Source organism: Lissotriton vulgaris, chromosome 8 (assembly GCF_964263255.1).
Source record: "Lissotriton vulgaris chromosome 8, aLisVul1.2, whole genome shotgun sequence".
NCBI classification, from domain to species: Eukaryota; Metazoa; Chordata; class Amphibia; order Caudata; family Salamandridae; genus Lissotriton; species Lissotriton vulgaris.
The window spans coordinates 1428738610-1428751973 of NC_141696.1; the positions used below are offsets into that span (position 1 = coordinate 1428738610).

General features: G+C 42.6%; 1 protein-coding gene across 4 annotated transcripts in view; it reads left to right on the forward strand.

The window, feature by feature from the left end:
- LOC147698871 (uncharacterized) overlaps positions 1 to 13364 on the forward strand; it is a 100957-nt gene that overhangs the window by 3087 nt on the left and 84506 nt on the right. Inside the window, exon 1 of one of the 4 annotated variants that reach the window (XM_086935484.1) lies at positions 5102 to 5380. The exons of 2 other annotated variants lie outside the window; for them this stretch is intronic. In XM_086935484.1, coding sequence (XP_086791610.1) covers positions 5299 to 5380 — 82 coding nt within the window. In that variant the 5' untranslated portion in view covers positions 5102 to 5298. Of the gene's footprint in view, positions 1 to 5101; positions 5381 to 13364 lie in introns of those variants that run through there. One more of the 4 variants, XM_086935486.1, reaches the window with a different exon arrangement.

The following is a 13364-nucleotide window of genomic DNA, read 5'->3' on the forward strand; positions in this document are numbered from 1 at the left end:
TGTTGCCGTCGGCCATTGGCCGACAGCAGCAATTAACCCCTTCGATGCTGATGACGAGCTCAGCTCGTCATCAGCCATGGGTGACGTGTGCGGATGACGAGCTGAGCTCGTCATGTATCGCTGTTAATCGAAAACAGCCGCACAGCGCAAAAATCACTGCAGCAGCGATGCGGTAAAGGGGTTAAGAAAGGGATTCTTGGTAATACAAAACAACAATAAAACTAAAAACTCTCGTTGATTCGTCAAACGATAACCAACCACCAACTTGCACCAAGTACAGTCAGATCAATTTGATCATTGCACTTAAGTACTACCCACTATCAGTAGCAAATGTAATTGACTTTCATTTTAGACACTTCTCAAGTCTGCGCCTTGTTTCATCTAAAGTCTGTGTTTGCAGCCCATCTCGTGGGCTATTTGGCATTGTTATTCCCCCACAGAACTTAAATGGCTTTCCAGCTAATAACTGCAGGGTGTACTTTAATGTAAGTATAATTAAAGCGTATTCAGCTTTGGGCTGTATATTCTTTTCCCAATATTAAGGTCTAATTAGTCCTGGCCTCATGTTTTCTGACCTTTCTTTTATTGCTTTCTAATCATAGAAGATTTGTGTAAAGCATCTTTCATTGATGCTTCTGCTACACGATATCGCCTGGTAGAGTACATTTATGGGAAAGAACGAACAGCATTAACAACTCTTTGTTTCAAAATTAAAACAAGACACATTTTGTTTATTACTAAACTGTTTCTAAAATACAGTTTGAAAACGTGTTGTTTCACTAGTACGACATTTGATCTTAATGAAGATGTGCAGACCTTAGAAATCCTAAAGTTTTTATGAATGGCTAGCACGCACTGGAATGGCGGCCTGCTGTGGTCAGCAGACCACAATGTCTGTGATTGCTTTCTCAATAAAGCATTTTTTTTTAAAATGCAGCCCGCTTTCCTTAAAGGAAAACGGGCTGCATTTAAAACAGAAAAATGTTACTTTTCACTTAAAGTTTTCAAGGGCAGGCGTTGGTCCCTGAGACCACTGCCTGCTCTTACAAAATATGTTTGCACGCATTCACAAAGGGGAAGGGGTCTCATGGGACCCCTTCCAGTTTGCGAGTGGTTTACCACCCTTTTAAAAAGGGTGGTAAACTGTGAGTACTTTGCAACCGCAAATGCAGTCGCAAAACAATCATATTTTGCTGTCAGACTTGCTATTAGGATGAGACGCCCTTGGCACACCCCTTCCTAATAGTGAGTCTCAAACCATATTTTGGGAGTCGCTAATAGGTTAGCAACTCGCAAAATATGGTTTGTACATGGGGCTGACTAATTTTGCGGTCACAAACTGGCGGAATTCCTTTTAGCGACTGCAAAAAACAGTCTCACATCTGCTCCAAGGTGTCTACCCATAGCTTGTATTTTTCTTAAGTGCAAACAGTCTACATGCAAAATCCCATTCTAAGTTTGCTGTGAGGTGCCAATTTTTCATAATTATTTTCTTCAAGTTTGGGACAATATGTTGATACACAGACTAGCCCATCCATCGTTGGTTTCTCCTTCTTTTCTAAGAGGCACTTTTTTCTGTTTATACCATGCCGCTAAAGTGAATGTCTTGAGAGTTTTAGGGATTCTCTTTTCCCCTCAATTTTTCTTTTAGGATAGCAGCATTCTCACAATAATTATTTTGTGTTGTACAATTGTATAGGTTTCTTGTTCAAAATAAATCAGGATTTATAAAAATAACAATAAACTCAAGAACATTAAAAGACTTGATAATTTCTAGAAATTGTGTGGACAAAATATTTGTCGGCAAGGGTATTCGTTGTTGTTTGATTTACAAGTGGCCCCTTAGCTCAGTAAATAGGCCCAACCACCTAATCCAGTACGTTTAGAAAGTTGACATTTTCTCACTTAAAGTATTTTGTGTGGCTGCCTGTCTCGGAATACACGTCTGGGTTGAGTGACAGCTGGGCTGTGTGCATTCACTCTAGACACTTACACAAAGGGAGACGTGGTGTGACATTTGCATCCTGATTGCCCATCACCAAGCTGATGGGCGTTCCTGATGTAGAATTGGAGGGAGGAGCTAACACTTGCCCCTGAATATGGCTGTCCTTGTCCCACACAAAGAGCTACATACTCCCCTTTAGTGAGTCTTGAGCGAGGGCAGGAAAGGCAGGGACCTTGAAATCTTCAGAAGCCTCTTTGATGTCTTCAAAGGTACATTTGTATTTAAGGTCCCAAGATTCTTGTTTACGATCCAGGAAAGACCTGGCTTGGCAGTTCGGGCTGGACTATTCCCATAAGGAACAGGGTCAAGGCTGATTTTGATATGTCTGAATTTGAACTGGGGTGGGGTAGTGAGCTAAACAATGATGATGGATTCAATCCAAATCTGTGAATGGGGGTGAGTGTCTGAAAAGTTTCAGAACCCAGTCCATCATCTCCATGTGTTTAATTTTTGAAACCACCGAATCAGAACTTTTCTGGAGCCAACAACATTCTGCCTGGAACAGGAGCTGCTGTGCTCCATGAAGTACTGCCACTTTGCTAACTGCTTTGCTGGTTGGCCTGCTGCCTGCTGGGAGCTGTGCTGAAGGAGGGACTGCCACTTTGCTACCTGCTCTGCTGTGTTGGCCTGCTGCCTCTGGCCCAGGAAGGAGAGGGGCTGACCCTGCTTTCTACATCCTTAAACACAGGATTCTCCAAGGGCTTACTGGTTTATCTCCTATTTCCTGAAGTCACAGTCCTACGAAATACTTCTTGCAACTCTGCTTGTGCTGCTAGACTCTGCCATTTGTGAGTCCTACACATGCCTGAGGTGCCCCCTCCAGTCCTGGGCCACAGAATTGGGCTCTACAGCTGTTTCTGCAAATATTGATGCATTGTCGCTACTGCACCAATGGGAAATGATGCAGTGCCCTCCGATGCTGACTCCGGCGCAGTGCTGATCAGAAGACAGCCCTACGAGGCTTGACGATCACGCATCTACCTGACTGCGATGATCGATGACAACAGAGTGCTGATTCAGAGATGCCGCTGCAAGGGTCGACATCGACGCAGCGACGATCCTTCGACACGGACTACAAGGCTCCTCTCCATCAAATTGACCCGACTGTGTGAATGGGAACCAACGCATTGAGTCTTCAATGACAACGCTTCCTCCATACAAAGATACTTTTTTTGCTTGCTCTGCATAGATTCTGTAGCCGGCTAGCCCTTCATCGCATTCAACCTGAACTTTGAATCTACCCCGGTTTATCGCAACCTGAAGTAACCTTTTTGCGCTATTGACTTCTAAGCACTGTGTTTGGATTTAATCTTTAAAAATTGATATCTCGACTTCTACTGAGTGGATTTTTGTCATTTTGGTCTTGTTTTAATCAGATAAATATTCTCTACTTGTCTAAACTGGTGTGAAGTCTTTTGTGGTGTTATTTACTTCGTTACTGTAATTTAAGTGTTGCACACATACTTTTTACATTGCCTCTTAAGTTAAGCCTGACTGCTCGGTGCCAAGCTACAAGAGGGTGAACACGGGTTAATTTAGGGTGTGTCTCTTACTTACCCTGACTAGAGTGGTGGTCCCTACTTGGACAGGGTGCACACATCTGCCAACTCGAGACCCCATTCCTAACACCCTACTGCCTAATCTTGAAGACCCATGCTCTGGTGAGAACTCTTCCACTGGCAGGATCTTCAGGCTACATCCCGTGTAAATGAACCTGGGGGCATATTACCAAGGGGGGCGATAGGCAATTATTGCCGGTTTAGCAGCTGTTTTCGGCCGCTAAGAGGTGATAATTCTATCGCTCTATTAGCAAGCTGTCGCTAACTGATGTTAGCGACAGCTTTTAGGCGATAGCGAGCGGTTTGAGGCCCGCTTTGCATGTCACCGATATTTATCGCTAATGACTTGCAAAGTGGGCGTACCCAACCTGTTAGCGACTGAAAGCAGTCGCTAACGTCGCTATCGCCTATTAGCAAGGCTGGCGTAGCGATGGAAATATTCCCGCTATCGCCAAAAACTAACGCCTTCTCAGACCAGTTCTTAGCCATGTTATCCAATGGGAGGTGGATAACATGGCTAACTAAGAGCATTTCGTCGCTAATGCGTGAATATCGCAGTATTCTCAGCGATATTCACACATTTCGCCGCTATCGCTGGATATTTTAGCATAATGGAGAAAAACGTTGCTAATAGCATGTTTTCTCCGCGAACATATCTAGAGATAGGCAGCGATAAAAAAATTGCCACTAAGCCTATTTAGCAATAAATATCGCTACTTGTTGGTAATATGCCCCCTGGATATTTGGTGCAGAAAGTGCCATATGTATGATTGCAAAAATAAATACGCACAGGTCATGAAGGATTGGTTGAAATTATTTATTTCCGGCCAATGCTGTTTGATTTACTTCACAAATGTTGATTCTAGGCATGAATATAAATTAATAAAATGTTATGTATGAAAAAGTGCACCCATGGAAATTACATTTTCTTTCATGACATGTGTGCATTTTTACGATCTTCCCTCTCTACACCCTTCTTTGAACATTTTTGATAATTTTTAAAAGTAATATTTTTATTTTGCTTCTTTTTTCTATTTTTCATTTTCAATGTCAGTGTTTATTTATGTTCTTCTGTCTTCGTACAAGCAAAGCCTCACTGCCCTACACCTGAGGCTGTGCTTAGAAAATATTTTGTAGTATGTGCTTGAAGCGAAAAAGATAATGTGTAGGAGCAATGACTAGAGAGTTCAAATGAATACGTTATAGTTGCACAACACCCCGTGAAACTCCGTAAAGTATGCCCTGCCCTTCCAATCCCCTGACACAGTCATGCTGCTGTGGTATATTGCCCTTTGAGGTGATAAGTAACTCCTGGCAGTGAGAATGCACCTTATTACATCTGTATTTCAGGGAGGACTTCAGTTTGCACTGACATTATTATATACTTTGCTCTGCTGTTATACGATTATTAGGTCAACATAAAAGATATGAGACAGCGACACCTCCCTTTTAAAGCATCAAAATGTTCTTAAAGATTAACTTATCTTCCCAGGTGTTCATTTCTTGGCTACTGGCTGATGAATCTCTGGGCCAGGTCTTCCACAGGGAGTGTTCTTAGCCATGCCATAACTATGGGTTCAGTACAGGCCCTGTAATGCCAGCCCTTGGTAAATATTCCCGAGTCCCCTTAAACAAATAGGGCGGAACGGATAAAATGATGGCCCCGGTACAACTATTGATCCGAGGCCTCCCTTCGGCTATTGATCCGAGGCCTTCCAGGGACCCGGAGCCACCATGGTGCACGCGATATCCTTGCTGCTGGCAGCGGTCCTGGTCACTGGGTTCAGCAACGTGGCAGAAGGGCATGACGAGCAATGTAAGTGTCTCCTGCGCGTGATGCTTCTCAGTACAACAGTATAGGGCTAAACTGATCACCAGGAAAGGGCTTAAAGTGGGACGGGTCCTGCCGGGGCTCAGCACTGGTAGCTCTAAAGAGCAGGCGTTGAGACGGGTCCCAAAATTTTTTCACGCGCACTCAAGGTGAAAAAAATCGTACCCCTGCAGCAGTACCATCCTTCACTGACTTTGATGTAATTTAAAAACTGACTCGTCTCCACATTTTAAAACTGAAGCATTTTCAATATTATATACAACGAAGCCATAGTTGTTGCTTATTTATCATATGCAACTAGCAACCATTGACAAAGCCAATAGTCCTGGCTTGTTTGAGGTGTCATGTCATATGTTGTATCATGTATCTGGCGAAATGCCAGTCAAGCAGCACACTATGCTAAGCCCAGATTTTTAGTGTATGTCTTTATAAGCTAGGCGCTTAGTTACATGGGCCACGCCCCTTTGAGAGACCCCCTGGTTTTATCATCCCAGGGGTGCAAATCGCAATTTTGTGCTACTCGCCTAGGACGAGTTCTTCCAGGTTTTCCCAGCCTTGGGCAGATAGCTTTGGGTTGGAAGTTTGCACATATGCTTTATAGCACATATACAGTAAGAGCATTGACAAATACCACCCAACCTGGAATACCATTTTCGTTTGCAGCAGAAAAATGTAGGTAGTATGCATGGAAGTCTAAGCACTATAAGATAAGTTATTCATCTGTCTTGGGTTCATCATGGGTTAAAGCGCTGTTTTGTAAAGGAAGCATACTTATGAATTTATTGTAATAATGAATCTTATTTGCACTGGTTTTGTGTCATAACCAAAATGTTTACTCTTATTTACAATACCAGTTCTGTGGAATGCGCAGCACCCTTCATCTGCAGATGCTCTCATTCCAAGGCACCTGTCGATACATAATGATCCTTTAGCCTCTTTTCAGGGTCTGGGTGCCCAACCTCTACATCATTTATATAAATGTTGGGAAAAGATGTTTTCTTACTTAATCAATTCACAGATTCGCATATACAGTTGCTATCTGGTTGTCGCGAATGAATTAGGAGGCTCAACCCTTAACTGAGTTTTGATTTATTACATTTTAAGATTCTAATTTCCAAGTTAATTCCTTTGTACACTCATTTGAAGTTTGCCCCAAGCTCTAGTCACCCCAAAGGAGTATAAGGTCCAGATACACTAACAGTTTGTGTTGCTTGACTGTGATGCAAAGCATCGCAGAGCAAAACGTTGACACTTTCCAGCACAACGTTTTCTTTGTGCTGGAAAGGAATCGTAAACCTGGATATGCGTGCGAATGCTATGCCTCCCCAGGGGAGGCGTAGGCAGGTGCAACAATGAGAAATGTTTCACTTCTCCTCGTTTTCTTTTCCTCTTTCTATTCGTGCTGCATTCTGCAGCACACATAGAAAGAGGACATCCCCTCTAATCATTGTTTTCGTTCAGGAAGGGTTCCCTTGATGCACATAAACCATCATTGAAACAATGCCGTTTTTTAACTTCCATGTGTGCTAATGCAGCACACATAGAGGTTGGAAAAGGGCATTTCAGATTGTTTTGTGCAGGAAGGAAACCCTTCCTGAACAAAAACAGTCTCCCCATGACGCAGGCATCCTTGCACCATGGTGCAAGGGCTCCTGTGCCAGGGCATGGCAGCAGTTTGTGCGCCAGCGCAGGGGGATACACAGAGATGACACATATTGTTGTAAATATGTTACATTCCTCCGCTTTGAAAGTGACTCAGTGTGGCACAGCTAAATGGCGTGCGTTCCGCACTGAGTCACTTTCTTGTAAATCTGCCCCTGAGTGCTTATAAAAAGGCCATTGTGGAAGCCCCCATATGCTTTTATGGAGGGCAAATTCTGAACGCCCATGGGAAATTTTTAAGCTTGTAAAAGATTTCTTCGGTTGACAGCACGCTATCGCCTGGACTCTGCTCTCAAACATTCTGGAACCAAGTAGACGTCTTTCTCACTGAGAAGGTTCAGTTAATTAGGAATAATATTCTGAATATTGTTCACCCTATCCAGTCAAGATCCAGCAATGGTTATGCATGCAAGTCAAACAGCTACCTTGGCAACCGCATCCAAGATTGCCAGAAACCAGCCTCTTTTTCATTGGCCATCTATCTCATTAGGGGTGACGCTTGGACATAATACAATGTAGATTAGGCTCTCCACTGGATATTTTCCCATCTATTTTCTCCAAAGAAAATGTCTCTATTTCCAATCCAATCAATGTGGATATAGTTACACTTTCATTCACCACTGGAGATTTTTCCTTGTGCCTTGAAAACAGGATTGTTAGACCTCTTTTTAAAAAAGCCAATCAGCTACAATGTGATCTTTCCAACTATCATTCCTTCATTTTGCTTCCTGTAGCAGCAAGACATTTGGAGAACTTAGCTGCATCCCAACCTACATCATATTTGAAATAGAAAAATACTTTTGCAATTGTCAAGTTGTGTTTTGTGTCTCCAGAGTCTACTCTGGTAGCGGTACAAGATGACCTGTCTAGGGCTGCTGACAAAATATTACACTCAATTTGTCATCAGACTTTGATACTATGGGCCTCATTTATGAAAAGTGACGCATCGCTGCGTGAAAACAGCGATGCGTCACTTTTCACTGCGCACTCCTTGCGACATTCCTGATGCGTCATATTTAATGTATGATGCATCATGTCGCAAGGAGTTACAGATACGTCAGTATTTCTGACGTATCTGTAAGCGCAAAAGTGACGCATTGCTGGAGTGTTTCACAAAAGTGACGCAACTCCAGCAATGCGTCCTTTCACATGGGGAAAGCCCCATGTGAAAGGGCTTGCGCCAGTTTTACGCCTGCTGTGAGGCAGGTGCAAGATTTTGACGCAACAGCGACCTAAAAGTGACGCAGTGAAATCTCATAGATTTCACTGCGTCACTATTACGAGGCTTTTTGAGGGGGAACGCCCCCTCTGCATACATTATACCTGATGCAGGTATAATGTGGCGCAGGGGTTTAAAAAGTGACGCATCTGCCTAGATGCGTCACTTTTTAAATATGGCGCAAAGAGGCCCATTTTTTACACCGCTGGTGCGTCACAAAAAGGACGCACCGGCGGCGCAAAACTGACGCATGGCCTTCATAAATAAGGCCCAATGTGTCATGATCTTCTTCTATCCTGCCTTGAAAACTGCAGGATACTTAACATTGCTTTGACTTGTAGCTATCTTCTTTTAGACCCGGGAATCACACCATTATGTTATATTTGTTCAGATCTCCCAGACTAGTTCCACGGATGTCCCTCAAAGGTCTCTTATATCTCCTCTCGAATCTAATGTTCATACCAGGCTTTGTTTGAACACCTGCAGTCATTTGAATGTACTTTATACACTCCCATGCACGTTGACACCCAATCGATTTTTGAGATACAGAAATGTTGTCAAACTTTCCTTTCTTTCTGCTGAATATCAAACTGTGGGTGGATAATAACTGGTTGAAAATCAAGACCAGGCAACTCCTGGGCCTAATCATCCACAGGCCTCTCTTTCCATCTGTTGGCGAAATGATCTTGACCTACATGTAAAGAGCCTTGGTGTGAACACTGACTCTACAAGGAGGATGGATCTCGACTATCTTTGGTGGCTTCATTCAGCGTTTATTGGCTGAAGCACCTATGGGCAGTTTATTTATTTACAAGGACATATATAGCCACCCTGCATGACTTTTCGTGTCCTTGAAATATAGCCCCTTTACACAAAGCACTTAGCGTGAAAGGGCATGCCATAGGTGCTGCTGTGGATGTTCTCATGCAACACCCATGGCTTCTGCTGCATTTACAGATTTACGAGGAATCGTAAACCTGGAAATGTGTCAGAATCCTATGCCTCTGCAGGTGAGGCGTAGGGAGTCACAAAAACGAGACATTTTTTTTTATTTCTCCTCTCTTTTTTCCCCTCTTTCTATCCGTGCTGCATCTTGTGATTATTTTTGTGCAGGAAGATGTCCCTTTCTGCACAAAAACAATCATCCCCGTGATGCAGGCACCCTTGCACCATGGTGCAATGTACTTGCAATTTTCTTCGACTTCCAACTGATGACAGCCTTTATCCAAATCAAGGTGAGAGAAGACTTTTGCACCATTTAATTGTGTTACATGTAAGCAATATGTGGACCTGGATGTCGTTCTTGCTCAATTGCCTTGTTTGCCTGACGCATCTACAGCTCTTTCACTGTACTTTTTTGGTATTACCGCTATGGGAGAAACCCATGGCGTGAGGCCAGTTGATCGCTCAATGATAATGCTTAGGCAATGATTCAAGTTCTTTTTCAACAGCATCTTCTAAATGAAATGCAATTCATCTATGTCTTTGAGCAACAGTGCGGTCATCCTCATTAATATGCAGCTTTAATTCATATTCCTAAGCTTTCCTAAACCACAAAACAATGGAGGGAATTGACTATTTCATGATGAGCATTCAGGTTGTATTTAATGGAAAATGGAAAATTTCTCACATCAGCAGCTGTGCTGAAGATGAGTAGACAGGCACTTGACACTGTACCTTGAATCACATGGTTGTGCCTGCACCTTTGTTTTCTTGTGTTTTCATCATCACCACAAAGAACCTTGTATACACCTTGGTTTTCGACTACATAAGTTTCAGTAACGGAGAGAATTCGGCCAGTCCAACAGGAGCACATTTTTCTGAGGTAAACATCGATGTGGCACAACCATCTTCTTCACTTTCCATTGATACTGATATAGAAAAACTGCTTGACGATGATTCAGATGACAATCAACTGCTTTTAGTTTATAGATTTGCCTCAACTGATGTCACCGCTTGTGGGTGTGATTCAAACGTTGCTTCTGAAACATGCCGTTGGGAATTTTGTCCTTGCGCTGTGATGCACTTACTTTATCCTTTTCTTGTTAAACAGTCACACAGTGGTTCTGCTTTCCACAACATTTACACAACTGTCCAATGGTGAGGCATATGCCTTTGTGTGGAAATGAAAGTCACACCTAAAAAAACTTCCTTTTACTTGTAGACATCACCTTGTGTCCTTCAGTCTTTGGCTTACTTTACAAACTCATGACTGATTCAATCTGGGCACCTCCAGCCTCCATGTCATCAGCCTGTCTATCTGAGCCTTCTGCAGCTCTGGCAGCTATTAAAACTTGCTCCAGACAAAGAGTTTCTCTCAGCATTTGTCGTTTGCATCCATTGATAACTCTAAGACATATTGCTTTGCCACCTTTGAATTAATTGAAATTACAGTGTTTGATGAATGTGTTGAGTCTCTCTGCAAATTCATCAATGGTATCACCAACTTTCCGTTGTTTTTGACTGAAAATGTATCTTTAGTAATCTACTTTGGGCATTGGATAGAATTTGAGATTAAAAATGTCTTTAATCTGACTGTATCTGATTTCTTCATGAGTTTGCTTCCTCTTCCTCATTATTTCTTTTACACTTTTTGACTTCTTTTCAGCAGCAATATTCTTGCAGTATTTAACAATCTTTTTGTTATCAGTCTCTTCAAGTGCAACAAGATATTATCAAATATCTCTATCCACACAATCCACCTATTGCCAGTATTTTGGTTTTTGGCTGTATCGAAGGGTGGTGGTGGTTTCAGGCAAGTGGCAGCATTGTACCCATTTATGGGAGTGGCTGACAATGAGGGTGAAGCTCTTTCAGAGATTGTCAGATGACCACTAGATCCTGCGTCTTCTGCAACATTTCTGAGACCCTACAATGGATAGGCCTCTGGATCATACTGGATAGTCTGTGGTACGGTGACCTACTCCTTGGTCTCCATCGGAGCCCTTCACTTTCTAGAGACCTCTGAATTTGTTCTGAGCCACTAATTGGCCACTTTGGTTGTGTGCCACCTCAGATATTGGACAGCTCAATAAGCACAAGCCTTGTCCTTCTTCTTGGGTCTCCACGCCCAATGCTGAGGTTGTGGAACTCCATTTATCAAAGCTTTGGTAGCTGCTTCCTTGTCAATTGTTTTGTCAGCTGGCACTTTATGTATGTTATTCGTATTTCACTTTAGCAGTCTTTAGCGCTTCTTTTCTGTACATATCAGCCTTTGATAGTAACACTCCATGTAACGTACGACTTTGTCTGGTGTGGCAGTGCTGTACCTTTACTTATGTCTTGACCATCAGGTTTTCAGCCAATGATGAGTAGATTCTCAGCAAAGCTTTTATTATCCCCAACTGGTTCACAGCACCTGGAGCGGGGCTTTATTACACATGTATCAAGCATTGATTCCATACTTTGATGATGGCACACATGGCATGCACCAGCAGTTTGCTTGGACCAAAGCAAACTCTCTGGAAGAGTACTGTCAATCTTCAAGTTACTTATTCCTTATCTCGTCGCCATTTGTTGTGTCTTCCCCAACCTGCATACCCACCAATGATGACAACACTACTTAGTTTAGTATCACATGTCTTCATTCTTCTATGAATAACTGCAAACTCAACACTCTAAATCAGCCTTCATTGCATTCTGTTCTAACCATTACATCAGAGCTCTACAGAGTCCATTAAGAGCCAAAAGGGTAATTGCTAACTCACAAGACACTACAGGATCTACATAGCTCTCATCCTCCTCTAAGGATGCGGAAGGGTAAGATGCGAATAAGGCACTACTTGATATAGCACAGGAGTCCTTATCAACAATTACCTTATTTTCACCCTGTGTTTTAAAATGTCATCACTAACATTACAAGCATTGTTTCATTGTCATGCCTTTCCTAGGAATCAGTGCTTAAGTTGTAAAAGAAAGAGTGGAGGTTCCCACACCTCAGCAGCCAGTGGTTGTTGCATCCAAATACCATGGAGGCATACGCTTGAATCCAGCACAGGCCTCTTTGATGCACTACCAGACACTCCCTGCCCCTTTATCTCACCCTTGCAGGTTCCTGCTTTCTCCCTATGTGACTGGTTTACCGTCATTCTCTTCCTCTGTCTTTCTCCTACGTGTGCTATCCCTCTCTTGCTCTTGGTAAATGTCTGATGCAGAAAAATAAGAAGTGGTCACAAACATGACTTCATGTGGCCCACACCGGCAGCCACCAGTTCCAATTAAGCACTGCTCAGATTCTGTATGTAAAGAACATTCACAATGTTGGTGTAAGAAAAATGGGGTTGTTGGTTGCATGGAGGCAATCTCCTCAAGCACAACAAAAAACACAGTCAGGGTGAACACCAAAAGTCACTAAATTAACCTCTGCCAAACCCTCTACTAGATTGGCACAAAAAGCAGTCAGGCTTAACTTAGAGGCAATGCGGAAATGATATATGTAGCAAACAGTAATAAAGTGAAAACACAAGAAACATGCGAACACCAACTTAGACAGATAGAGTCAAGGTTGATAAATTATTTGACACCTAAACAGCAAATATCCAATCAATAAAACCAGATTTATGAATTTCTAAAGTTTTTCATAACAAATAGTGCCTGCAAGATCAAAGCTCCAACCAAATACATCTAGCTGCATGAGACCTGGTCAAAGTTGAAAAAAATGACCTGCCATGATGGAGAATCGGTAAGATACAAGAAATGGATTGGACCCAGTCAGTGCTTACCTTCGTACTTAGAAGAAATTTTGAAGAAACTGTAAAGTTCAGCGGGGCAAGGATATAGGTGTACCCAAGGAGGGAGTGTAAATGTGAGGAAGCTGCTGGATGAACTTTTAGTGAATATTATTTTATGTGTACTTTTTGGAAGTCAACAATCTTCATCAGGCAGACTCTGGAGGCTGAGGCTGATCAGATTTCCAAGAGGCTGGATATTCCTTCACCACTAAACAGGATTTGCTGCTTCAGAGAAGATAGTAGCGGGAGCTATTGCGAAGTTAGGCTAACTGGCGAAGCACCTTGAGGCGGGGGAAGTTGACGAGAAGGTAGGTATTACCCTCCCCTCAGTTTTGAGAGCAGTTTGTAAAATAAAAAA